This window comes from Amphiprion ocellaris, chromosome 15 (assembly GCF_022539595.1).
Source record: "Amphiprion ocellaris isolate individual 3 ecotype Okinawa chromosome 15, ASM2253959v1, whole genome shotgun sequence".
NCBI classification, from domain to species: Eukaryota; Metazoa; Chordata; class Actinopteri; family Pomacentridae; genus Amphiprion; species Amphiprion ocellaris.
In genome coordinates, this window is record NC_072780.1 from 30,768,432 (window position 1) to 30,792,674 (window position 24,243).

General features: G+C 33.9%; 1 protein-coding gene across 2 annotated transcripts in view; it reads right to left on the reverse strand.

Annotated features, from left to right (window-relative positions):
- LOC111568986 (fibrocystin-L-like) overlaps positions 1-22,056 on the reverse strand; it is a 92,979-nt gene extending 70,923 nt beyond the window's left edge. Inside the window, exons 1-21 of one of the 2 annotated variants that reach the window (XM_055017593.1) lie at positions 21,946-22,056; positions 21,552-21,672; positions 21,260-21,334; positions 20,167-20,308; positions 18,999-19,107; positions 18,844-18,901; positions 18,669-18,762; positions 13,633-13,686; positions 13,269-13,342; positions 13,131-13,173; positions 11,532-11,602; positions 11,341-11,451; positions 9,484-9,573; positions 5,276-5,541; positions 5,083-5,174; positions 4,846-5,005; positions 3,825-3,960; positions 3,596-3,739; positions 3,309-3,463; positions 2,449-2,559; positions 1,976-2,125 (exon numbers count right to left, since the gene is read on the reverse strand). In XM_055017593.1, the coding sequence (XP_054873568.1) occupies positions 1,976-2,125; positions 2,449-2,559; positions 3,309-3,463; positions 3,596-3,739; positions 3,825-3,960; positions 4,846-5,005; positions 5,083-5,174; positions 5,276-5,541; positions 9,484-9,573; positions 11,341-11,451; positions 11,532-11,602; positions 13,131-13,173; positions 13,269-13,342; positions 13,633-13,686; positions 18,669-18,762; positions 18,844-18,901; positions 18,999-19,107; positions 20,167-20,308; positions 21,260-21,334; positions 21,552-21,606 (2,190 nt within the window). In that variant the 5' untranslated portion in view covers positions 21,607-21,672; positions 21,946-22,056. Of the gene's footprint in view, positions 1-1,975; positions 2,126-2,448; positions 2,560-3,308; positions 3,464-3,595; positions 3,740-3,824; positions 3,961-4,845; positions 5,006-5,082; positions 5,175-5,275; positions 5,542-9,483; positions 9,574-11,340; positions 11,452-11,531; positions 11,603-13,130; positions 13,174-13,268; positions 13,343-13,632; positions 13,687-18,668; positions 18,763-18,843; positions 18,902-18,998; positions 19,108-20,166; positions 20,309-21,259; positions 21,338-21,551; positions 21,673-21,945 lie in introns of both variants that reach the window. The other variant, XM_055017592.1, reaches the window with a different exon arrangement.
- Between the last annotated feature and the right edge of the window lie 2,187 nt (positions 22,057-24,243).

Sequence of the window (24,243 nt, forward strand, 5' to 3'; positions counted from 1 at the left end):
TTTTTCCATCATTTCTGAGCCTCAGAACTTCGTAAGTAGCTGCAGAATTACAGCTGAAACACTGGACTTTTAGATCTGAACAATGGTATTACAGTTTTTCTCAACTGATAAGACACTAAATTCCATTCACTGCACACGTTTCTCAAAAACAGGACTCTGCTGTCCACATTTTGGACACTATTCATGGTTTGCACACAGTTTCCAAAACTGAACACATTTTTCGCTCATAGCACACATTTTTCAAAAAGTGAACACTAGGAAGCAGAATTGGGACACTGTTCCAACACTGCTGTCACAATTAAGACACAACAGGTCAAAACTGAAAACACTTTTACCAATGAACTGCACACTATAAAACCTGCTGGGAAGCAGAATTAGCTGTTCAGGATGTAATCTGTTGTTAAGGTCAGCAGATGGTAAAGATGGTGCATAAAGTAAATGGTTTCAGGTTTACTGTGGTTTACTTTACATGTATGTAAATGTTGTTTGCTACTTCAGTGACATGTCTATACTGGAACAATACAAGCAGTCAGAAATGTTCTGAGAATACTGTAAAATATCTCATGCATAATTCTGGTTCACAAGTGCTGGTAAAATTACAGAAAGTGCATATGACTGACTTTTTCTCTGTTTTGTGTGCGTTTGTTCCAGAGAGTTTTTCAGTTAGATTCTGATGATACACATGAATACATCTGGGACAATGTTAGTTTTCATAGTGTCTTATGAATTGAGAAAAAGTGTAATATTACTTTTATATATAAATAATGTGACTTTTCTTAATAGTTTGTGCAAAATCAGTTTCTGTATCGTGTACCATTTCATTTCATTTGCAATATTTTATATTGTCATTTCTCAGGTGCGATATTTCATTATCATGTGATGTCAAAATCACTGCCAGCATTTCTGTTCACTGTTCTAACTTTTAGTTTATTTATTATATTTTGCTATTTTATTGTACTTAAATCTTACTGCTTTTTTACGTTTTAGTCACTTATGTTGTTCTTAATCTTATGTTGTCATTCGTTTTTTTTTCTGAGCAACATTTAGAACAGGAATTTCCTTTGATACTGAGAAAGTTTTCTCTTTTCTTATCTTTTTCACATCTTTTCTCGTCCCTTTCTATCCTTTTCTCATCTTTTTGTGTTTTTCTGATCTTATCCAATGGTTTTCTATTTTCCTACTTTTTCTTTTATTTTCTTGTGTTTTTGTTTTTTTCATCTTCTCATCTTTTTACATCCTTCTCTCATCTTTTCTTATCTTTTCTCATCGTTCTGTCATATTGTCCTATCTTTTTCTTGTATTTTCTTGTCATTTTCTTATGTTTTCTAATCTTTTTTCATCTTCTCATCTTTTTAATCTTATTATTCTCATGTTTTCATCCTCTCATCTTTCCTTAAATTTTCTTGTTTTTTATTCTGGTTTTCTCATCTTTTTACATCCTTTTCTCATCTTTTCTTATTTTTATTATATTTTCTTGTCTGTCTTGTTTTTCTCATGTTTTCTCATCTTCTTTGAGTCTTTTAAATCTTATTCTCATCTATTCCTATTTTTTCTTGCCCTTTTCTCATCTTTTTCTCATCATTTCTTCTATTTTCTCGTCTTTTTCTTATGTTTTTCTCATCTTTTCTCATCTTCTTATCATTTTATCATCTTTTCTCATCTATTTTTCATATTCTTCTCATCTTTTTCTCATCTTTTCTGACCTTTTTTTCATCTTTTCTCATGTCGTCTTATTGGGGATCTGAAGAGCCAGAAATACAAACTTTAAACATGTCTGGCTGTAGCAGAACATCCTGGTATTTTAGCCACATTATGTTTAACATACTATGCACTGTGACATACTAAATTTTTTCTATATTACGGAAGTGTAGATATTAGAACACACAAAAAGATTTATTTACAGACTAGGACGATTCACCTCCATAACTGGACTAATTTACCACATAAACAGTAATAAAGAAGCGGCGCGTTTCACCATGGGGTGTTTGTCCAGTGAAACCGGTCCGTAGGTTTTTCCAGACTCTGTTTTGTAACTTTCCATGAAGAGAACTTCGGCGTTCTTCAGTGACGAAGAACCGCAGAAACCAGAATTTTTCACCAGAGTCCCTGTTTTAGCGCTGTTGAACTGGAAACCACAAAAAAAATCAGAAAACAAAGACAAAGTCTGCACAGGACAGAAAGTCAGAGAGTTTCTGACTGAACTGCAGGTGAGTACGGCATCATTAAATATGTAAATAACACGTAGAATCATCTTTTTTTTCATCATCAGTAACACCTGAGGCTACTTGAAAAGCATTTATACATGCTGATTCCAGGTTTCTTTGTTTTTTTTGTAAATTAAACTTTTATTTTTCCTTTTTTATGATTTACTATGTTAAAAACTCAGCACAGAGGTGCCTCTAACAGTTTTACAGCTGTAGATTTTTCTTTTTTTTTGTCCAGACTCACCTGATCGGTGTTTTTTTCAAAGTCGTGGAAGTATTTCACGTTGACTCCTTCGGTGGCTCGGACCTCGTCGGGACACTCGGCCTTCATCAGGTCCTCCAGAGCCGACTGCACCTGATCACAGAAATACAAACTGAATGTCAGTGTTTTCATATTTATTCTAGATTTATTTGAGGAAGCTGCAGATGTTGCATGAAAATCAACTCTGAAAAACCAACTATAAGTCATTATTTCAAAGTATTTACATAATAATCAACTTTAAAAAACATCTGCAAATCATTATTTCAAGGTTTTTGTATGAAGATCAACTTTACAAAACAGCTATAAGTCATTATTTCAAGGCATTTGCACGAAAATTTACTTTAAAAAAAACAAAAACAACTATAAGTCATTATTTCAAGGTATTTGAATGAAAATCAACTTTAAAAAATAACTTCAAATGATTATTTCAAGGTATTTGCATGAAAATAAATTTTAAAAACAACTTGAAATCATTGTTTCAAGGTAGTTGAGGGAAAATCAGATTTAAAAAATAACTATAAATCATTATTTAAAGGTATTTGCATAAAAATCTACTTTAGAAATAACTTCAAATCATTATTTTTCAAAGCATTTGCATGAAAATTTACTTCAAAAAAGCAACTGTCAGTCATTATTTCAAGGTATTTGCATGAAAATGTACTTTAAAAAGCATTATTTAAGGTATTTGAATTAAAATCAACTTTAAAAAACAGTAAGTCATTATTTCAAGGTATTGGAAGGACTTTGTTGCGTGATTCTGAATTTCTGATCCAAACTTGTGTCTATCTTTAGATTAAAACTTGTCAAATGAATTGTATTCTGGCCTTCTGTATGTTACAGACCTCGGACTCGGATGCATTGACGCTGATGGGTTTCGTTTGGATGCCGCCCCACAGCAGAGTGAAGGTCTCCATGGTGCTTTGGCCCTTGGTTACCTCAGCAACAGTGATTCTGGTGTCGTTGGTAAAAACCTCAGAGTGAAGAAGTTTGAAGTCGCCTGCCAGAACAGATTCCAAAAAAACCCATTAAATTTGTTGCATAAAACCAAACATAAAATCAGAAGCACGAGCTGAGATCCTATTTTTATTTATGATTTTGCCTCTCAGAGCCGTCGTTTGTCTTTTCTCACCTCTGTCAGAGTTGAAGGTGACGGTATAGTGGTAGCTCTGACCGTCCTCCTGTCTGGTCACCTGGACGCTGTCGGGTTTGATGGACCACAAGTCGTTCAGAGCTGCTTCCATCACGTTTGCTGAGGCGCCGATGGCGATCGGAACTAACGGAGACACAGAAAACAAACTTATAGCGTGAATTTTAGAGACATTAAATCAGATTCTGGGCTCTCCGTCGTCCTCGGTTACCCGTCTTGGCGTCTTCGTATCTCATCCTGAAGAAGGTGTTTCCACAGAGGTGACTTTCACAGCTGCTGTTGACGACGACCTTCTGGACCTCTTTAACCGCGGAGGTTTTACCGGACCACGAGTCGAAGGAAATCACCTGAAAAACAGCAAAATAAGGAGCAAAAAGACGCCAAATTAACCGAAGGAGAAGCAGCAGTGGAGTTAAAAACACATAGAAAATACTGACACAGCCTGAGTCTGTCTGTCTGTCTGTCCGTCTCTCTGCTGCTGTAGCAAACTTCCCCACTGCGGGATCAATAAAGGTTTTGTCCGTCCGTCTGTCCATCCATCCATCCATCCTATCTGTCCATCCGTCCAATCTATCTGTCCATCCGTCAGTTCGTCCGTCCATCCGTCTGTCTGTCTGTCGGTTCATCCGTCCATTTGTGCGTCCGTCCATTTTCCAATCTGTCTGTCTGTCCATCTAATCTATCTGTCCGCCTGTCCATCCACCTGATCTACCTGTCTGTCCATCCGTCCGTCCGTCCGTTCTTTCCATCTGTCCAATCTGTCTGTCTGTCTGTTCATCTGTCCGTCTAATCTGTCTGTGTGTCCATCTGTCTGTCTAATCTCTCTGTCTGTCCGTCCAGCCATCATCCAATCTGTCTGTCTGTCTGTCTGTCTGTCGGTCCGTCCGTCCATTTGTGCGTCCGTCTGTTGTCCAATCTGTATGTCTAATCTATCTGTCTGTCCGCCTGTCTGTCCACCTGATCTACCTGTCCGTCTGTCCATCCGTCTGTCCGTCTTTTCCATCTGTCCAATCTGTCTGTCAATCTGTCCACCTAATCTGTCTGTCCATCTGTCCGCCTAATCTGTCTGTCGGTCCGTCCATCCATCTGTCCGTAAGTCTGTCCGTCATCCAATCTGTCCATCTGTCCATCTATTCTATCAATCTGTCCATCCGTCCTCCATCTGTCTGTGTATCTATTAAACATGATAAAGCTACTAGCTAGCATCCTGTTAGCGTCCCTATAAACGGTACCTGCTCCTCATCGAAGAAGTCGTATTTGGCCACGATTTGTTGCTCTTCGTTGACGGCGTCGTCCGTCTGCGCCTCTGTGAAGGAACTTTCTTCTCGGAACAAAGCGATGTTGAGTCCAGCTCTGCCTCCGTATTCCTGCTGCAGGACTTCAATGTAGTAGCTGCAGGACGAACATTCATTTCTAGGTGTTTATAAGAAGTTTGAATGACGGATTTGGAGGTAAACAGTCACACTTACGGTTTTCCTTTCTCCAGAGCCATCACATCTGACTTCTGTGAGTCCATTTTAGTGAAGTCTGAGGTGTAATAAGGCTGGAATGCAACTTTAACCTGCAATTGAGAATTAAAACAACTTATTAGCTGGATTTCTGCTCATTTTATGTTTTTCTTTTTTTTTTTTTTTTTTATACTGTATTTTGACGTCTTCACACCTTGTCCTCGGGCCGGCTGGAGTTGCTCATGTAAAGCTCACATCGGTCGTCACAGTTGAGGTAAATTCTGTAGTTTCCGCTGGTCGGAGGAACCAGGAAGCCTCTGGTTCGAGTGGTGAAGTAGTCCAGCTCCAGGGGGAAGATCTGGGGCATCGAGTCAACCCACTGAGTCCAGTATCCAGATGTGGACTCGTTGTAGCTCCAGATGTCGGTCAGGTGACGAGGCCTCGTTTGGTTCCAGACCTCCATCTTCAAACCTCGGCCGCCTACAAGGAAGAAATGATAAAGAATGAATCACTGAGTCAACTATAAAGCAGCTATTTGATCATGTTTTCATCATTTAATTCATCTTCAAGCTAAAATATTAAACATTTGTTGCGATTTATTGTTGTAAATGTAACATATTTGGATCTGGGTTATGAGAAATATTCTTTATTATGTAGAGATTTCAACCAAAATGAGTTTCTACCACTTCAGGTAAACAGTATAATGTATAAATTATATTTTTATTTACTACAGCACATTTCAAAACTGGAGTTAGAATAATCCTGGGTCCTTCTACATGTTTTGTTTTAATAATTATTAAATATATTTCTAGTTTTTAACACTTTTTTTCATTCGTTTTCAAGCTAACACATTACATTTTTCTCTTTTACTGTAGTAAAATGACTGTATTTGGATCTGGGTTATGAGAAATATTTTGACATTATTCAGAGAGTTCACCCAAAATGACTTTCTTCCACTTTAAGTAAACATTAAAAAGTAATTAATGCAATACAATGTAGCTAATATCACTTAAATTTCGACAGCACCTTAATTCTGCGTTCTTTTGCACACAAATTTATATTTTCATTTCATTTTCATTTCAATATATTTTCACTTTTTAATACTTTTTTTATTCTACTAGAACTAATTTCCTTCATTTTAAAGCTAAGATGTTTAACATTTTTGGTAATTTATAGTTGTAAATTGAATATATATGGATTTGGGTTATGAGAAATATCCGATATTTCTCCAAAAATGATTTTCTGCCACTTCAGGTAAACGGCATAATGTATAAATTACATTTTTAATGTATTTCTACATCACCCTTCAAAACTAGAGTTGCAATAATCTCCAATAGTAAAGCTTTATCTTTATTTTCCTAATGTGTTTTTAATTTTCACTCCATTTTTTAAAATTCTACCAGCACTCATTTTCTCCCAATTAATCAATGAGTCAACTGAGAGGATATTTAAACAGCAGCTATTTGTTGACGTAGTACGAGTTTCATTCATTCCTTTTATAGAGGAGTCATAGGTGTCTTGGTGGCCTCCATCACTAGTCTCTTTCTTGGGCCTGGAATCACAACATTTTGCCACGTGGCCACAGGTGTCACCGACATTGGAAAAAAGAGATGTTTCACCATGCTGAAAGTATCGTCCAACAACTTCCTCCTCCGTTCACTGTTTCTGAGCCGTGCTGCATTTATAGTATTGATCAAATATGTTTTATTTTCCTCTCAATCTCTCTAATTTGTTTCCATACTTGCCTCCTCTCTGCTCTGTATAAAAACAGCCTGTAATTTAACCAAATAGCGACTGATTTTTTGTCACGATCGCAGCAGTCATCCCAGTTTTACAGCGGAGCTCGTCATGTTTTTGTTTTTCACAGAATCTTTTCATTCAGACATGTAGAGATTGAAATGATTTTCATGAAATATCACAATTTGAAGCTCAGATTCTCCCGACAACACAGTTGAGTAGTTCTGTCACAAAGTAAAGAAAATACAACAATTTTTTTTGTGTTTTTACAGTTTTTAGTTGTGATTTCAGGAAGTTAACGTGCCTTTCAAACCCACCGGTGAGTGTCAGGGAGATGAGAGCAAACAAAAACAAGATTAAATACTTAAAAGAGGAAGCGACATAGCTTTCAAATTAACCCTCCTGCTGTCTTCATTTACAGGCACCAAAAAATATTATTAATATTAAATGTTTCCTTGTCTGGAAAAAAATGCAAAAATTCAGCCAAAAAATTCCCCAAATTTCTGAAAATTTGCAAAACCTTCAGGAAGAAAATTCCAATAATTCCTTAAAAGTCTTACTTAAAAAAAAAAAATCCCCCTAAATTTGGCAAGAAAATTCTTGTAAATATTTTCAAAAAATGAATAAAAATCTTCCAAAAAATCCTAAAAATATCTAAAGTGATTCCATATATATCAGTAAAACTTCTAATATTTTCTTTAAGAACATTCACAAAAAAATCAACCAAAATCCAGTGAATTTTGCTAAATTTTGGTTGATTTTTTTGTGAATGTTCTTAAGAAACATTTTTAACATTTCTTTTTTCCACCAAAAAATGTGCAAAGATTTCCCAAAAATGTTGAATATGTGGACATCAGAAGTTTCATTGTGAATTTTTTTTTTTTCCACACATTTTTAAACTTTAAAACGGGTCAATTTTGACCCACAGGACGACACAAGGGTTAAATCCTGCACAGTCTAGACAACTGACGTAAGATGGTGGTGTGACAGCAGTGGAGCATGACAACATGAAATCACAGAACATTACAGACATGAAACACAGCAGAACAATAAGGAGAACGTGCACCAACAATGGGGGCAGGTGTGGTTCGTTTATAGCAGGGTTTTAAAATCACATGCAGCACAATGATAAAAATCTGGTGTACTTAAAGGAAGTATGTGCACCTCTTCTTCTAGATCTGCCTTCAGAAACATTTTTATGACATCAGAATAAGGCAGCAAATAAACATTACATTTATCTTTGATTGATCTGTCAATCACTCTACATAAAGTGCCAACAAACAGTGTTCATCGCCCTGGAAGTTTTAACTTTTTATTGCTTTTCAAAATTGAATCATGGTCAACAGAATGTGACCTTTTGGACAAGAATTTACAAATAAAGACTCTTTCATGTCGAAGTGAAAACAAAAGCTAAAAAAGCAACATTTAATAAGTGACCACCTCCTGTTTAATAGCTCCTAACTCCTTCAGAGGAGTCATGAGTGTCTTGGTGGCCTCCCTCACTCGTCTCTTTCTTGTAACTCCTTCAGAGAACTCATTAGTGTCTTGGTGGCCTCCTCACTCGTATTTTTCTTGTTACTCCTTCAGAGGAGTCATAGGTGTCTTGGTGGCCTTCCTCACTCGTATCTTTCTTGCTTGGCCACTCAGTTTTTGAGGACGTCCTGCTCTAGTCAGATTTAAATGTCTTCAGTCGATCTGTCACCTTGATGTGAATCTTTTTTAAGGTAAATTCTCATCAAAAAGCCAAATTCAATTGACTATGATTCAGTTTTGAAAAGCAATAAAAGGAGAAAACTCCCAAGGCACTGAATTATCTGATTGGTGTTCTCTATGAAATGTCAGAAAATGGTGAAAAATATTGATCAGTGTTTCTAGAAGCCCAAAGATGTTTAGTTTATGGTCATAGAGGAGGAATGAAACCACTGAATATTTACCTTCAAGGAGTTGGAATCAGATTTTCCTCTCAATTTAAGTCAATGAATTAATTTTTATTTAGCTTATGTTGAGCTAAAGCTGAAGTGGAACATTGTTGACATAATTTCGTGTTAATGGCGGCTTTGTTGATGTATTTCTTAGATGAATTCATCTTCAACATGTGCCTTTCTACCTGATGAGATGATCTAAATGTTTATTCTGTTGTTTGGCTTCAAGCAGCCAAAAGCTCGTCTGGTATTTGTACGGAAAGATTAAAAACTATTAAAAATCAGCGTGCGTATCTGCCGTTGACGTGGAAACTCTTTTATTTGATGCATCACTGGAAATATGTTGTCGTGCTGCAGATTATCTGTTCACAGAACGAAACACATCAAAGTCCTGCAGGTCAAGTTGAACCGAGACAAGATGAAACCATCGACTTTGAAGCATCGAGAGCCGAGATTGTTCCAGAGATAGAGCTGAGATCCATCGCTCAGGAAACAACAAACCGTGAAATAAAGCAGGCAGACAGACAGACAGACAGACAGACAGACAGGCAGGCAGACAGACAGATACACAGACAGACAGACAGACAGATACACAGACAGACAGATAGACAGACAGACAGACAGACAGAGACAGACAGATACACAGACAGACAGACAGACAGACAGACAGATACACAGACAGATACAAAGACAGATACAAAGACAGATACACAGACAGACAGAGACGGACAGACAGACAGACAGGTGAAGCTCCTGTTCTCACCTGGATAAAGCGTCATGTTGCCGTTGGGTTGTTGGGACGTTCTGCAGGTGATTCTGTCGTCGGTGAGACTCTGGACCTCACATGGACGACCTGAAGAACGAACATGTTAAATATCAGTAACACATTTTTACATTTACTCAAGAACTGGACTTACAATTAGGACAGATAATACAGCTGTGAGACACTTGGACTTCATTTTATTGGCATTTTATAGGTTTACTCTCCCACACTCCAGGGGAAAATATCTTCCCTTTTCTTCCTTTACAGTGATTTGACCGTTACAGCAGGATATTACGCACAATATAAGTAAAAATAAATAAATAATTTCGTTTCATTTCATTATTTTTTTCATTTTATTTTATTTTATTTACATTTATTAATAACACATTTATTTAATTAATTATTTTATGCTATCATATTATTAGAATTACATTTATTTTCACTTAAGTTTTATTTATTTACATCTACGTTTATTAATAAGAAATTTACATTTATGAGATTAATCATAAATTTAGCATCATTACTCTCTGAAATGAAAGCAGTAAGTTCCCCCCAAAAAAAAAAAAAAAAATCCAAAATAAAAAATAAAATAATATTTATAATCACAAATGTACAGGAAGAAAATTCTTTCTGATAAACATTCTGAGAACAACAATCATAAATTTGTCAGTTTTGCCTCTTAAATTCATTTTTAAAAAATTACAAGAAAATCGTTACAAATTCCAGACAAAAAAAACTAAACAAATTCACGATTTAAAAAAAATCCACATTTTTATGTGAAAAATTGACAGATATATGACAAAAAGTTAATGAGAAAGTCATAAATGTAAATTTAAAGAATCACCATTTTAAAGTATAAGTTAAGAAATCATAGATCTACAAGATTAAAGGCAAAAAAAACTTAAATCTACAGAAAGAAGAAGAAATAAATCAACAATTTATGTTTTAAAAAAAATGACAAAAACTGATAAGAAAAAGCTCCTAAATTTCTGAGGAAAACTTGAAAAGTTTGAGAAAAAGTCAGAAATTTATGATAAAAAGCTAATTTACAAGAATTTAAGATAAAAATTCACAAATTCATGTTTAAAAGAAATTCACAATTATTTATGGTAAAAACTGACAAAAAATTTAAGTTTATTAGAAAAAGTCACAAATGTAAAAGAAAAACTCACACATCTACAGTAAAAGTGTTACAATTCATAAAGCTACAAGAAATAAATCAACAATAAGTTAAAATAAAAAAAATGATTCTTAGAAAATTTTTGAGGAAAAAAGTGAGAAATATATGATTTAAAATAACTCCAATTTTAAAAGAAAAAAATTCACAAATTTACAGTAAAAAACTTTGGTCTCTCCACTCGAGTGCAGTTATATGTGCATCTTTATTATACCAGCAATAAATTTATTATACTGTCTAAAAGTGGAATTTATTTAAATTACTTGAACTGGTTTTCTTAACTTTTTTGTGGTATTATTTCAATATATATATTCTAAACTTACCATGTGTCGTCTATATATTTCTGTTGCCTGTAAAAACTCTTTCAAATTCATCGCCGTCTTCACAGTTTAACTGAAGCTACAGACGAGTTTTTCTGGTTCTGTCGTTTTTCTGTCGAATGTGTGACTGAAAATGAACAACAGCTTTAAATGAGTCGTGACATTTTCTGAAACACTGTGAGACTTTGGTCTGTTGCGTCTCTGAGCTCCATGAAGATTGTTTCCGCATCTTTAGTTTTAAACTATGCGCTCTTTGTGTTGACCGGATTATCGTGACTTTGCTTTGTGGATTCTTCTGTTCTGAACATTTTGTCCTGCGTGAGAAAAACACAATGGAAAAATAATGAAATAAAATCTGACCTCCGACCAGAACTCGAGCCAGTCGATCGGTTTCATCGAAGAATCGTCCGTGAACCGTGATCAGAGTTCCTCCCAGGACACTGCCGGCCGATGGAGAGACTCCGGTCACCTCTGGACAATAAATAACAGTAAATAACAACAAATACTGCAGAGGATTCACATTTACTGAAGCTTCTGGTTGTCTAATGAACCTGCATGAGTCTGGAACATGAAGAGTTTGTCCTCAGCTGAAACTCTGTACAGATCCTTGTCGGGTTTACTCCTAAAGATGAAAAAAAAAATTCAGCTGTTGGTAAAATAATGACATTCTTGACTTCATCACCAAAAAGTGGAATCTTCAGCAGCATTTTATAGCTTCATATATGTGCATTTTTCTTATTTTACATCTTAAACTTTTAAGCAGCTGCTCATATTTTGTAGAAATCTGTTCTCACTTTGACATTGACAAAGAGTCTTTTTTGGTCAGTTCTGGTCTAAACAGCCAAATAAAATTGATATTTGCAGGAAGAAAACTCTCAGACTCTCCCCACTAACGAATTTACAACAAAACAGCAACAGAAAAACAGGAATATCTGATAAAAATTCACAAATCTCAGAGGAAAAATTCTCAAATATATGATAAAAACAAAAAAGCTCACCAATTTTGCTAATAAATGGACAAATTTCAGAGAAAAAGTTCTTAAATGGAAAAACATTTCTATATTTATAAGAAAAAAAATGAAAAAATTACAAGGAAAACAATCCAAATTTGAAAAAAGTGACAAATTTATAATTTTTTTGAAAAAAATCTAAATCTACAAGAAAAAAGCTCACAAATTCAAACAAAAAAGTGACAAACATACGATTTAAAAAATCCAAAATTCTACAAGAAAAATCTCACCAATTTTTGCTAATAAACACTGACTGTTTTATGAGAAAAGGCTTTAAAGGTGTGAGAAAAAAGTAAGAAAAAATTTGCAAATTTAAAAAATAAAGTTGTGAATTTATAGATTTAAAAAAAACCACTCATTTACATGGAAAAAAAACTTAAATTTCAAATTCAAACAAAAAAGCTACAAATTTCTGATTTATGAGAAAAAAATCTCAAATTAAAACACAAGCTGCAAATTAATCATTTTTCAAAAATCACAAATTTACAAGAAAAATGCTTACAAATTAAAAAACTAACAAACAAAAAAAACATAATTCTAGAAGAAAGCCTTACCAATTTATGCTTAAAAAAAAGAAGAAAAACTGATCAATATATGAGAGAAAGTTTCTAAATTTAAGATAAAAGGGTGACTAATTTACAAAAAATAATCCAATGAAAAAAAGCTGCAAATTTTTAATAAAAAAGTCACAAATTGAAACAAAAAAGTGACAAATTTATGATGAAAATATCCACAGTTCAACAAGAAAAAATTCACCAATTTATGCTCAAGAAGTTTTAAATTCATGAGGAAAAAAGCATAAATGTTTTACTATTTTGTGGGTATTTGGAAAAATGTTGTGCATTTTGACTCCATTAAAAAAATGGTAAAAGAAACAGATAAAACTAATAGTTAAATAAATTCGTGTTGTTTTTGTAATGATTTACAGCATTATAATTTATTTTGCACAAAAGACATTTTTTATGTAGAATTTTCTCTAATGTTTGGAATGTTGAAACCAGGTTTTAATTTTATTTTTGTAGGATACATATTGAAAGACATCTAATGCTTTCTTTTTTTGCTTGTTGCAGTGAAGAATGAGTAAAAATGTGAGAGAAGAGCAAAGAAAAGCTGCAGAAGTTGCTTTTAAAACACTTTTACCTTCCAAAGTCGGCATCAAGGATGTAAGACAAGTTGTGGTGACCTGTTGGAAACAAATCAGAATCATGTAAAGGAAGTTTAACAGATTCTATTCTAGATTCTATTTACATTCTATAGTTGTGAATAAGAAAAGCTCACCGACATACGTCCCGGTCATCTTGCAGCTCATGGATCCCCAGTGAGAAGATTCAGAATCCAGCTTCAGGTTGTAGCTGAAAATCACAGAGAATTAACAGATGGTTAATACTGGGCAGAATAATCTGGTTATTTATGCTTTTATTTGAGTCATAAACTGCATTTCTCTGCTTCTCTGAAACACTTCTGAGCTTGAATCAGTGCATCTACATACGCATGTAGGACATGTTATTCAGTTTTCTCTGTTCTCAGATTATTTTCTTTGGGTTTAAACTGATCAAAGTTGCAGAGACTCTTGTAGTGAATTCATTTCACATTAGAAAACAGTTTGACTTCATTTTAAAATGCATCAGGTTACACTACTCACAGTTCATCTAAATCCGGTTTGAGCAGCTCACAAGGCATCCCTCCCATGAAAGATCTGCAGAAACAAAGATTATATCGACTCACTGATTACAAGAGGAAATAAATAAAGCTAGTCACAGTTTCTCAGTTAAATTTAATCTGTTTTTTGTAGTTTTCTTGATGCTTTTTATGGATTATTGGAAAATTGATGCTGAAAGTCTGATAAATGGTGCAATTTTGGAGATTTTTTTATAAAGAAAACACAAATTTCAAACTCATTCTGGGGTTATGATAGTTCAAATTTATGGTTTCAGAGAGTTTTAATCACTCTGGACACTATTTTTAGAATTGATTAATCTGTATTAGTTCATTTTTAGAGGGAAAAAGTCTAAATTGTGTGATTCTAGCTCCTTAAACGTGGATATTTCTGTGGATTGTTTCCTTGCTTGAAAGTTTTCTCCTTTTATTGCTTTACAACATAGAATTTGGATCAATTTAATCTGGATTTTTGCAGAAAAATTTGAACCAAAAAGATTCTTTCAAGTCAAAGTGAAAACAGACGGTTAATAAGACTTGTTTAATGAATTAATTTAGATTAAATATCACTAATTTAATCTTGTTTTTTGTTGTTTCTTGATGATTTTTTTCCACAATATTTTTTATTGGATTTTTCAAAAACAAAACAAAAAAATACACACAATCATAAAAACCACAAACAAAATCAAACCAACAACAGTGCTTCTCTGCTTTGATTGAGTAACCTATTACAAAAAGTTTGTTACAAACATCTTAATAAAAGAAAATCTAAAAAAGCAAATCACAAACATGAAAACTGCATGGTCCACTCTCATCATTCACCTTCTTCTTCAGGTGTTACATTTGAGTTCATAACATAATCAATAAAAAGCTGCCATATCTTCTGAAACTCATGCTTTTTAGATTTCAGTATATATGTTATTCTTTCAAATGGAAGGTTTGTTAACATCTGTCTCAGCCACTGAGTCACAATTCAATTTTATTTATATAGTGCCAATTACAGTCAAATTGTGTCGAGATGCTTTACAGAACCCATATTCCTGAACCCCAGAGCAGCCAAAAGGTGACTGCAGACACAACTGCTCTATTAGTCTTTTTCCATAATAGTGCAATGCATTTTTTGGCATTCAGCAAGCTGAGGTCTATGAACATTCTTTCATTTTTATTAAAGTTATGTTTTTCTGGATATAGACCCCAAAAAAAAAACAGTTTAGGGTTCAATGTGATTTGTTTTGAAATTATTCTTTCAATTGTTACTCTCACCTCTTCCCAAAACATTCTAATTCTTCTACATTGCCATAAACAATGAAATAAAGTTCCTTTACTTTCCATACATTTTGTACATGTGTCTGCTATATTTTTATTATATCCATTTAGTTCCACTGGTGTAACATACATCCGCATTAACCATTTATAATGTATCAATTTAAGACGTGCATTTATTGATTTGGTTTGGACTTCTGCACACGCCTTTTCCCACTGTTCCTCTGAAACCTCAGTTTGGACGTCTTCTTTCCAGGCATTCAGCCTCTTCTGTGAGTTTTCAGATGAGGAAAGTGTCAAAAAATTATACAACTCTGAAATTATACCTTTTCTTTTACTGTCCTTAATCAAGATTTTTTCCAAGGGTGAATAAGTAGGTCGAGTGAGAGCATTGTTTTGATTTGATCGAATAAAATCTCTAAGCTGAAGGTATTTTAAAAAGTGTGTTTTATTGACATTAAATTTAATCCTCAGCTCTTCAAAAGACATTATAGTATTTGAATGCGGCAGAAATAGGTCTTGAATTTTTTAAATTCCTTTTGAATTCCATAATTTAAATGCTGCATGTGTTCTACCTGGTATAAATTGGTTATTGCCCCATATTGGGCTAAATTGGCTCTTTTAAATATTTTTTAACATCAAACCATATCTTGATCATGTGTTTTATAATTGGATTTTTAACTTGTTTCTGTAGTTTTTTAGCCTGGTCTGAGTATATGAATAAGGAAAGAGGTAAAGACAAGTTATAAGACTCCATTTCAGTCCAATGAGGATGATCAGTTGTTGAGAAATAATGCGTCATAGACCTCAGTTGCACAGACCAGTAATACATTATTACATTTGGACATTTCAAACCTCCACGATCAAATGGTAAATACAATAAGGACAAACGTAGTCTGGCCTTCCTATTGTTCCATATAAATTCTGTGAACATTTTTTTTGTTCTTGAAAATAAATCTGAAGGTGGTGGCAAAGGGATATTTTGAAATAAGTAAAGCATTTTTGGTAAGACATTATTTTTAAGTATATTAATAATTCATAATTCATAAAATGTTTAATAGTCGTTCTACATCCATTGTACGTATTGTCTAATCCTGTTGATCTATCTATACTGGGATTCAATGTACAGTTAAAATCCCCTGTTATTATATGCTGCCCAGTAAATGATGCTAAAGTAAGAAAAAAATTAACAAAGAAATTATTATCATCAACATTGGGGCCGTATACTTTCACCAAATTTATATTTTCTGATAGCAACGAACCTTGGATGATTAGATATCTTCCAAATTTGTTTCTAATTACATTTTCCACATGGAATGAGACTGTTTTGTGTATAAGAATCATAACTCCCTGAGCTCGGGATGAGAATGAAGATGTGAATACGATACCTTGCCATCTTCTTCTGATTTTATTCTCATCCTCCTCTAGCAGATGAGTTTCTTGCAGGAAAACAATTTTTGAGCCCGTCTTTTATTTTATTCATGACTTTTTTTTAGCTTTACAAGCTTTTGTAGACCTCTGCAATTCCATGATGTTAAATTAAGATTAATGCTTTGATCTATGATTAATAAAGAATATTAGATTACCTTGCACTGTGAAAATAAACATATAGAGAAGCACAAACATGGATGATAAAACATTCATCCAACTAACTAAACAAAAACAGATTCCCTTTCCCCACTTACGTGGTAATCCCCCCCAAACTATTCTGTCTTCCTTCATAGCGTATAGTGACTGTTCCACAATTGTGAGGATCAGTCAAACCACTCTATCTCTCCACTAATCTAACACACTGGCACTACTACTGTTCTTTTGACAAAACTCTCCTATATGTAACGCTTTAAACAGAGTTATTTTGAAATTTTACAACACTTATGCACTACTGGGACATTATACAGTCTGCAACTTATAGACATATTTATGTTTCAGATTGTACATGGATAAGTACAATCTGAAACATAAATATATATATGCTCGGATGCTCTACCTTAGACATGTTCATCTAGTCCTTTTGAATTTCTCTGATGAACTCCTGTGCGTCTTGAGGGGTCTTGAAGGTGTGGGTTTTCCCTTCATGTGTGAGCACCAGCTTCGCCGGATCAATTACCCCGTGACGAATCCCAAGGTTGCCAAGTTCTTTGCGAACCGGGTCAAACAGTTTCCTCAGTTGCTGGATTCCTGGCGCCAAATCTGGGTAAAACCGCACTTGTTGGTCCTGATATTTGGTTTCCCCTTTAGCGACTGTCAGTTTGTCCCTGTAGTTGAGGAACGCCATGATCAGTGTCCTCAGAGGTGACTTACTATTTCTCCGTGGGCCGATTCGGTGAGTTCTCTCCGAAACAACCGATGACTGCAGATCCGCGTTGTTCAGTGCATCTGGAATCCACTTCTCCAAGAGAGAACACGGGTCTCGTCCCTCCACGCCCTCCCGGAGACCCACCAGCCTCAAGTTGTTCGTCTCGAACGCGATTCCAGGTCTAGAACATTATCTTCTAGAGTTCTACATTTCGACTCTAGTGTTAGCAGCTTAGTTTGCAACCGGACGACATCATCTTCGGCACTTGATATTCGAAGCTCCGCTTGCGACACTCGTTCAGTGCAGTCATTTATTTCCTTTCTCATATTTTCTACCGCTGTTATAATCCCATCAAATTTAGATGAAAGCTGCATTCTCGTGGCGTTAATGGCAGCCAGCACCACGCTTGTCCCCGCATCCGTCGTTCCTACTCCGCCGCCAGCGTCCTTCTCCGCCATAGTCTCAGGTGTTTTGTCAGTTTCGCCTCGTGCGTGGAAGTCTGTTAGCTTGGGTTGTTTGGACGATTTGCTTTTTTCTCCACCCGACTTTTGTGTTTTGTTTTTTTTTTGTTTTTGTTTTTTACCGTGATCACTCAAGACTTTGGGGCTGGTTTTTGTTCCGAGTAAGAGAGATTTAGTCAGATTTAAAGTTATATGAATAGAGCAGTGTGAAACACGTCTTGCTAAGTAGCCGCCATAACCGGAAGTCGTTTTCTTGATGATTTTTATGTATTCTTGGAAAATTAAGTCTGAAAATCTAATAACTGGTGCAATTTTGGTGCTTCTTTATAAAGAAAAACATAAATTTCAAAGACATTTTGGGGTTCAGAGGGTTAAAATTGAAGCTTTAAGATCTTTGTAGGAGGAAAAAAGTCGAAATTCTCTGATTGTAGCTCATTAAACATGAATATTTTTGTAGATTTGTTTCTCCTGTATGACAGTAAGCTGAATTTTTGGGTTCTTTGGTCGACGCTGATAGTTTTTAACAGCATCAGGTGCAGATGGCTAAAAAAAACATGTATAATGAATTAATTTGGGTGAAATATCACCAGTAGAAGCCTGTTTCTGATAGTTTTTCTGATGCTTTTCCTGACGTTTATGGAAAACTGAGTCTGAAAATCTGGTAAATGGTGCATTTTGGCTGATTTTTTTACAAAGAAAGATAAAATTCAAAGCTGTTTTGGGGTTCAGAAAGTTAGAAGTTATGGTTTGAGAGGTTAAATCACGTTGTACATTCAATATTTCAAACTGAAGTCTGTATTCAATGCCTAAATTAAATTTTTTTGTGACCAAGCAGGTTCTTTTAACCTGAAATCTGACAATTAGTTAAGAATTTTCTGTCAAAGCAGGGAATTGTCCATTACATTCTGCTTCTTCAATAAGATACTAACGGATATTATCCAACAGATTTGCATTTAAACAATTTAAAGTAATAAAATTGTGAATCTGTTTTTGTTTTTTTACCTCAGAAATCTGACGTTGAGGCCGTTGGAGCTTCGGTCCGTGTTGCTTCCGTAGATGTTGGTGTAGATCCGTCCTCTCATCGTCACCAATGTTCCTGCAGCAGGTTTTAAATGAATTCATGTAAAGTTTTGAATGTTTTATTTAGTTACAGCATGCTGTAGAGACTGAACTGTACCTGGCAGACCGCTGACTGGACTCAGAGAGGAGATGGTTGGAGTTCGGTACCAGACGGACTGAAAGGAGGGACAGAAAATAAACAACCAGCAAAACAAATCCAAGGAGCTTACTGAGAAATTAAAATTTAAAGTCTGGCATCAGGTGCAAACTTACATAGAAGCTGCAGTGGTATGATTTATAATGTCCTCTACACAGGTTGCTGTCAGGAATCGGAACTCCATCAACAGTGACGTAAACCATGTAGTGATCTTCAGGCATGGGTCTGTGTTGGAGGAAATAATAACAGGTTACAATACAATACAATAAAATAAAATAAATTTATAAAATACTTTATTTATTCTGGAAAACCGTGGAAAAATAGAGTTAAACATGGTAAAATATTTTCTGTATAAATTTTTATAACAACTCAAGATAAAATAAATTCATTAATTAATAAAGGAACCAAACATGTCATATCCAAGTAAATAAATAAAATAAATAGATCAACTTAGATTGAATAAAGAGAAAAAAGTTGGTATTTACAATAAAGATGTGAAATAATTGCCATTTATTAAAATGTTTTTTGTTGACAATAAAGGTTCCAAAATATTTGATATTTACAATAAAAATGCGAAATTGTTGGTATTTTCAATTTAAATTTTTTTTAAAATTGTTGATTATTACAATAAAATGCAAAAAATGCTAGTATTTACAATTAAGGTGCAGATATTATATTACATATATTTACAATAAAAATGCAAACATGTTGGTATTTACACTAAAAAAGTTGCAAAAATTGTTGGCAATTACAGTAAAAATGTAAAAAAAAGTTGCCAGTATTTACAATAAGGGTGCAAAATTGTTTGTATTTACACTAAATGGAAGATGCAAAAATTGTTGGTATTGACAATAAAATGCAAAAATTGCAAAAAAATGTTGGTATTATCCACTAAAAATATAAAATTATTGATATTTACAATCAAAAATGGAAAGATTGTTGGTATTTACAATAAAAATACAAAAACTGATTGTGTGAACAGCAAAAATTTTAAATAATTATTGGCATTTACCAAAAAAAAAGCAAAATTACTGGTAATTACAATAATAATGGAAAACTGTTGGTATTTATAGTAAAGGTGCAAAATTATTGGTATTTACAATAAAAAAGACCATCAAAAAAATTAAAGTACAGCATACAAATAGGCTAATTATTAGCATCTATGTAAATAAGTAAATATTTGAAGGGTAAAAGAGACTAGATTGAATAAATAAAGTAAACTATATCCCCCCATACGTCCTCCTGTATTATAAACGTGTGGAGTTGAGCTGTTTTCTGCTGTACCTGGTGTAACACATAATCTGGTTCCTGTGAGTCGAGTCTCTCTCCACGTCGCACGGAAACGACTTGGTGTCCGACACCAGAGTCACCAGGTTTCCAAAGTGAGCGTCTTCAGGCCTCAGTTTAAACTCCGCCTTGGAGAAATCTGCAGAAAAGAAACACAGATACACAGGTAACATCGGAATCACAGGTTTTAACGTCAGACAGGATGAGCCACAGAGTAGGAACAGAATAATAATTAACACACAAAAATAAAAGCTCGGACAACAGAAATTAATCTAAAATAACAAAAAAAAATGTCATTTTAAAAAAAAGGCAGTTTCTTTGAACTAAAATACAGTTTATAGCTTTAATTTTGCACAATGTGGATGCTTTACTGTTCAATAAACTGTATTTACATGCGTTAAAGTGCGTTATAGTACAAATAATTTGAAAAAAGTTGTAGTTTAGTTCCAAATTACACTAATCGACTGTTCTTTTCAGATCATATCAACAGTATGTTTGTATAAAAAAATTGATATTTCATGGATCTTTTCGACAATCAGAAGAATCTGCTGTTACTTTGGTATCATATCCAGTATAATACACATCTTTATATGTAACTTTAAATACAGATGTTGCATATTAGAAGTAAATAAAAGTATGCACGCTTATAAAATTAATTGATTTACCTTTAAAATATGCATTAAAATATGTTCATGATTCTAATTCCGATAATAAGCAGCTAATTTTAGAATACGTCAAATAAAATATATTCTACTTTTACATAGATTTTTACACACAACGAAACATTTTGTAGATATTATTTTTCTCAGTATTGCACAGTTATTTTTTATTTTCATAGACTTATTTTTGTATTTCAAAAATGTGGAATAAATCTGTAAAATAAAAAACAAAATTTCAGTAAAATTACACTTTTTTCTACTTCTTTTTTTTTTACTTTCTACTGATTTAACTTCTGCCTTACAGCTACATAATGATTAAATGTGTCACAGTGTGACATATTGTGAAGTAAAAGACAAATTACCAGCCGCAGTTTTACTTTTTGGAGGTAAATTACATTTGGAACCGGATCTGTGCTGGATTCTTTTCCTACCTGCTCCTGTGATGGTGAGTCTTGTTGCTCCATTGAGGCTTCCTCGATGTGGAGAAACGTAGTCGACGCGTTGAGCTGCTGAAAATACAAATAAAACTTAATTAAAAACCATTTTCTCCATGATCAGTGAGTTATTATAGCAGCTGCTTTGTCGGGGACTTTACGCACGGCTTTACGCATTTGGAAAAAAGGCACAACATTGCATCGGAACGCGAGAAATTCCATTTAAAAAAAAACATATGCAGAAAAGTCTTTAAGAAACATCGTGATATTTATTAGTTTTGCTACTTACTGGAGCAGCAGCAGACAGTGATGAGAAGAAGAACCGGCCTCAGCGCGGAATCCATCCTGGAGATTCAATCCAGATTCTCCACCTGCGCTGCTTCTTCTCAGGTTAACCGGATAAATATCGTCTGTTCAACACCAAAAAGTAACATTTTGAATAATATTTGTACGAATTTCTGTCGTAAAATTCCACATTTAGCAGAATTGGCTGCAAATCAGGTGTATTTCACCAAAAAAAAAAAGGAGCGTAAAAGCGCAGAAAAGCACCCAAAAAGTGCATTTTTACGCAAATAATGACAAAAAAAGTTAGTGAAATACTTCTATCATCTGCAACAATTCCTACAAATATAATAAAAGTTGATATTTTGGAATTAAAATGTGATGTAAATGAACAAACCCACCTGTTGTGAGCTAGAAAACGCAGTTCCGTCGATCTGTTTGATGTCTCCGGAGCATCCAGAGAACCTGTCCGGGTTCTGGGTTCTGGGTTCTGCGCTCCTGGAGGGTCTCCGGCTTTTTATCTCGGCTCCTGGTTCCGCCTCTCACCTGCAGGAAGAGGGAGGAGACTGAAGCATCAGACCTGCAGCGAGAAGATTCACCAGAGAAGCACCAGATGTAGGAGGTGAAACCGGGAAAACGGTGCGTCATGAGAAGACAGAAAAGTAGGACACTAAACCAGAGATGGAGAAAAGGCGAAAACTGCAAGCACTGGGAAAAAAATGACATTAAGGAACAAAATAATAATAATAAAATATGCCAGAAAAAATGTACAAATAAAAAATAAAATTAAAAAAATTAAAAAGTGGGGAAAAAACTGTAACAAATCGTACACAAATTGGCGAATATCTTTAATTACTTCAGAATTTTTCTAAATCTGATTTAACCAAAGTAAACTGAGCAATTTTAAGGCTGCAGACTGTAAAAGAACTCAAACTATTTATAGAAATTCAGATTTTTAATGAGGACATTATGTGCAGTTTATGCCATAGTTAATTTAATTTAATTTAAGCTTACTTTATTTAAATTTTAATAAATTTTTTTAAAGACAACATGGAAATTAATATTTTTTACTGCAATTGTATTAGTCATCATCTGTATTGTAATAAAACAAGAAAAATAAAATAAAAAATAGAGTCACAAACTGCAAGTGTCAGTTTGTAGTTGTAAATAAACTTCTCCACACAAATTACGCAAAGAGATTATAAAATAATTATTCTTGTTCATTCAAAATTATTGCTTGATGGATACAAATAAATAAATAAATAAATAAATAAATAACTGCAATAAAAAATAAAAATAGTGGGAAATAAACTATAAAAATTGTACACAAATTAGCAAATATCTTTAATTACTTCAGTATTTTTATCAGATTTAATGTGAGTAAAACTGAATAATTTTATGGCCACAAACTGTAAAAGAACCCAAACTATTTAAAATTCCGATTTTTAATGTGGACATTATGTACATTTTGGGCCTTATTTAATTAAATTTTTTACAGTCAACATGGAAATTAACATTATTTACTACGATCATATTAGTTATTATCCGTAATGTCATGAAACTAGAGAAAATGGTAAAATAACAGTTCAAAAACAAACTGCAAGTATCCGTTTGTAGTTGTTAAACTAATTTTTCTACACAAAACACATAAAAAGATTACAAAATATTTATTTTTGTTCATTCAAAATGAGTATTTAGTTATCTAATTTGTCAATTAATGGAAAATTAGCAAATTTTGATAATTGTTTAACACACTTGGGAAGGCCTTTGTCACTATTTTCAGAATTTTACTAATCAAAAAAATGTAGAAAATAATCAACAAATGAATTCAGAATATAAATAATCATTAGTTGCAGTTGGAAGTAAAATAGTTGAAACCAGCTGCACAGTAAAATTCTGCTTTTACATTAATCCATGAGCAGTAATATCATCAACACTGAATATTTTTCTAACGTGTTTAGTACATATATACAGTACATATAGTTTATACTAATATACTTTTACTTATGTGACATTTTTACTGCAGAACTTTTACTTATAATTGTGCTTAATTAGTATTTTTACTAAAGTAAAGTGTGAAAACTTGAAATCAAACACAACAATGGTGATTAAAAACTGCACTTTTGTTTTTAATTTAACAAATGAAACTGTTAAAAATCGACTGCTTTATTCAACAATGTGGATATTTATACGACTAAAACAGACTTCATGAGGATACTAATACGCGGTGTTTCTGCAGATGTTCAGATCCAGATGTTTTGGAGCCTTTCTGCAGGTCAGGAATATTCACAGCTGTGTAATTTCAACACCCAGATTTTGCAACAGAACATGCTGGACTCAACGTATTTTTAGTTCTGGGTGACGACATGCTGAAGAGGCAGAAATCAGACGTTTACGGTAACCTCAGACTTAATCACCACTTTCAGGCTTCGCTGTGTGTTTCGATGCCCTCATCAACTACCACATTTCCTCCAAACCTCCCAAACAGTACAAGGAAGAATTACACCATTTCCTTTGTTACAACTTTTATCTGGAAAACTGCAGCGACCTCCACGCAGCCTGATGCCAGAAAAACACTCACTGGTTTACCACTTCAGGATCAAACCCAGTTCAAATGGAGAAGAAAACTTCTTCAGATGAGGTTTAATTGTCCTTCATAGTTGCTCCAACATCTTACATTTAGTTTAGACTTGCTACTT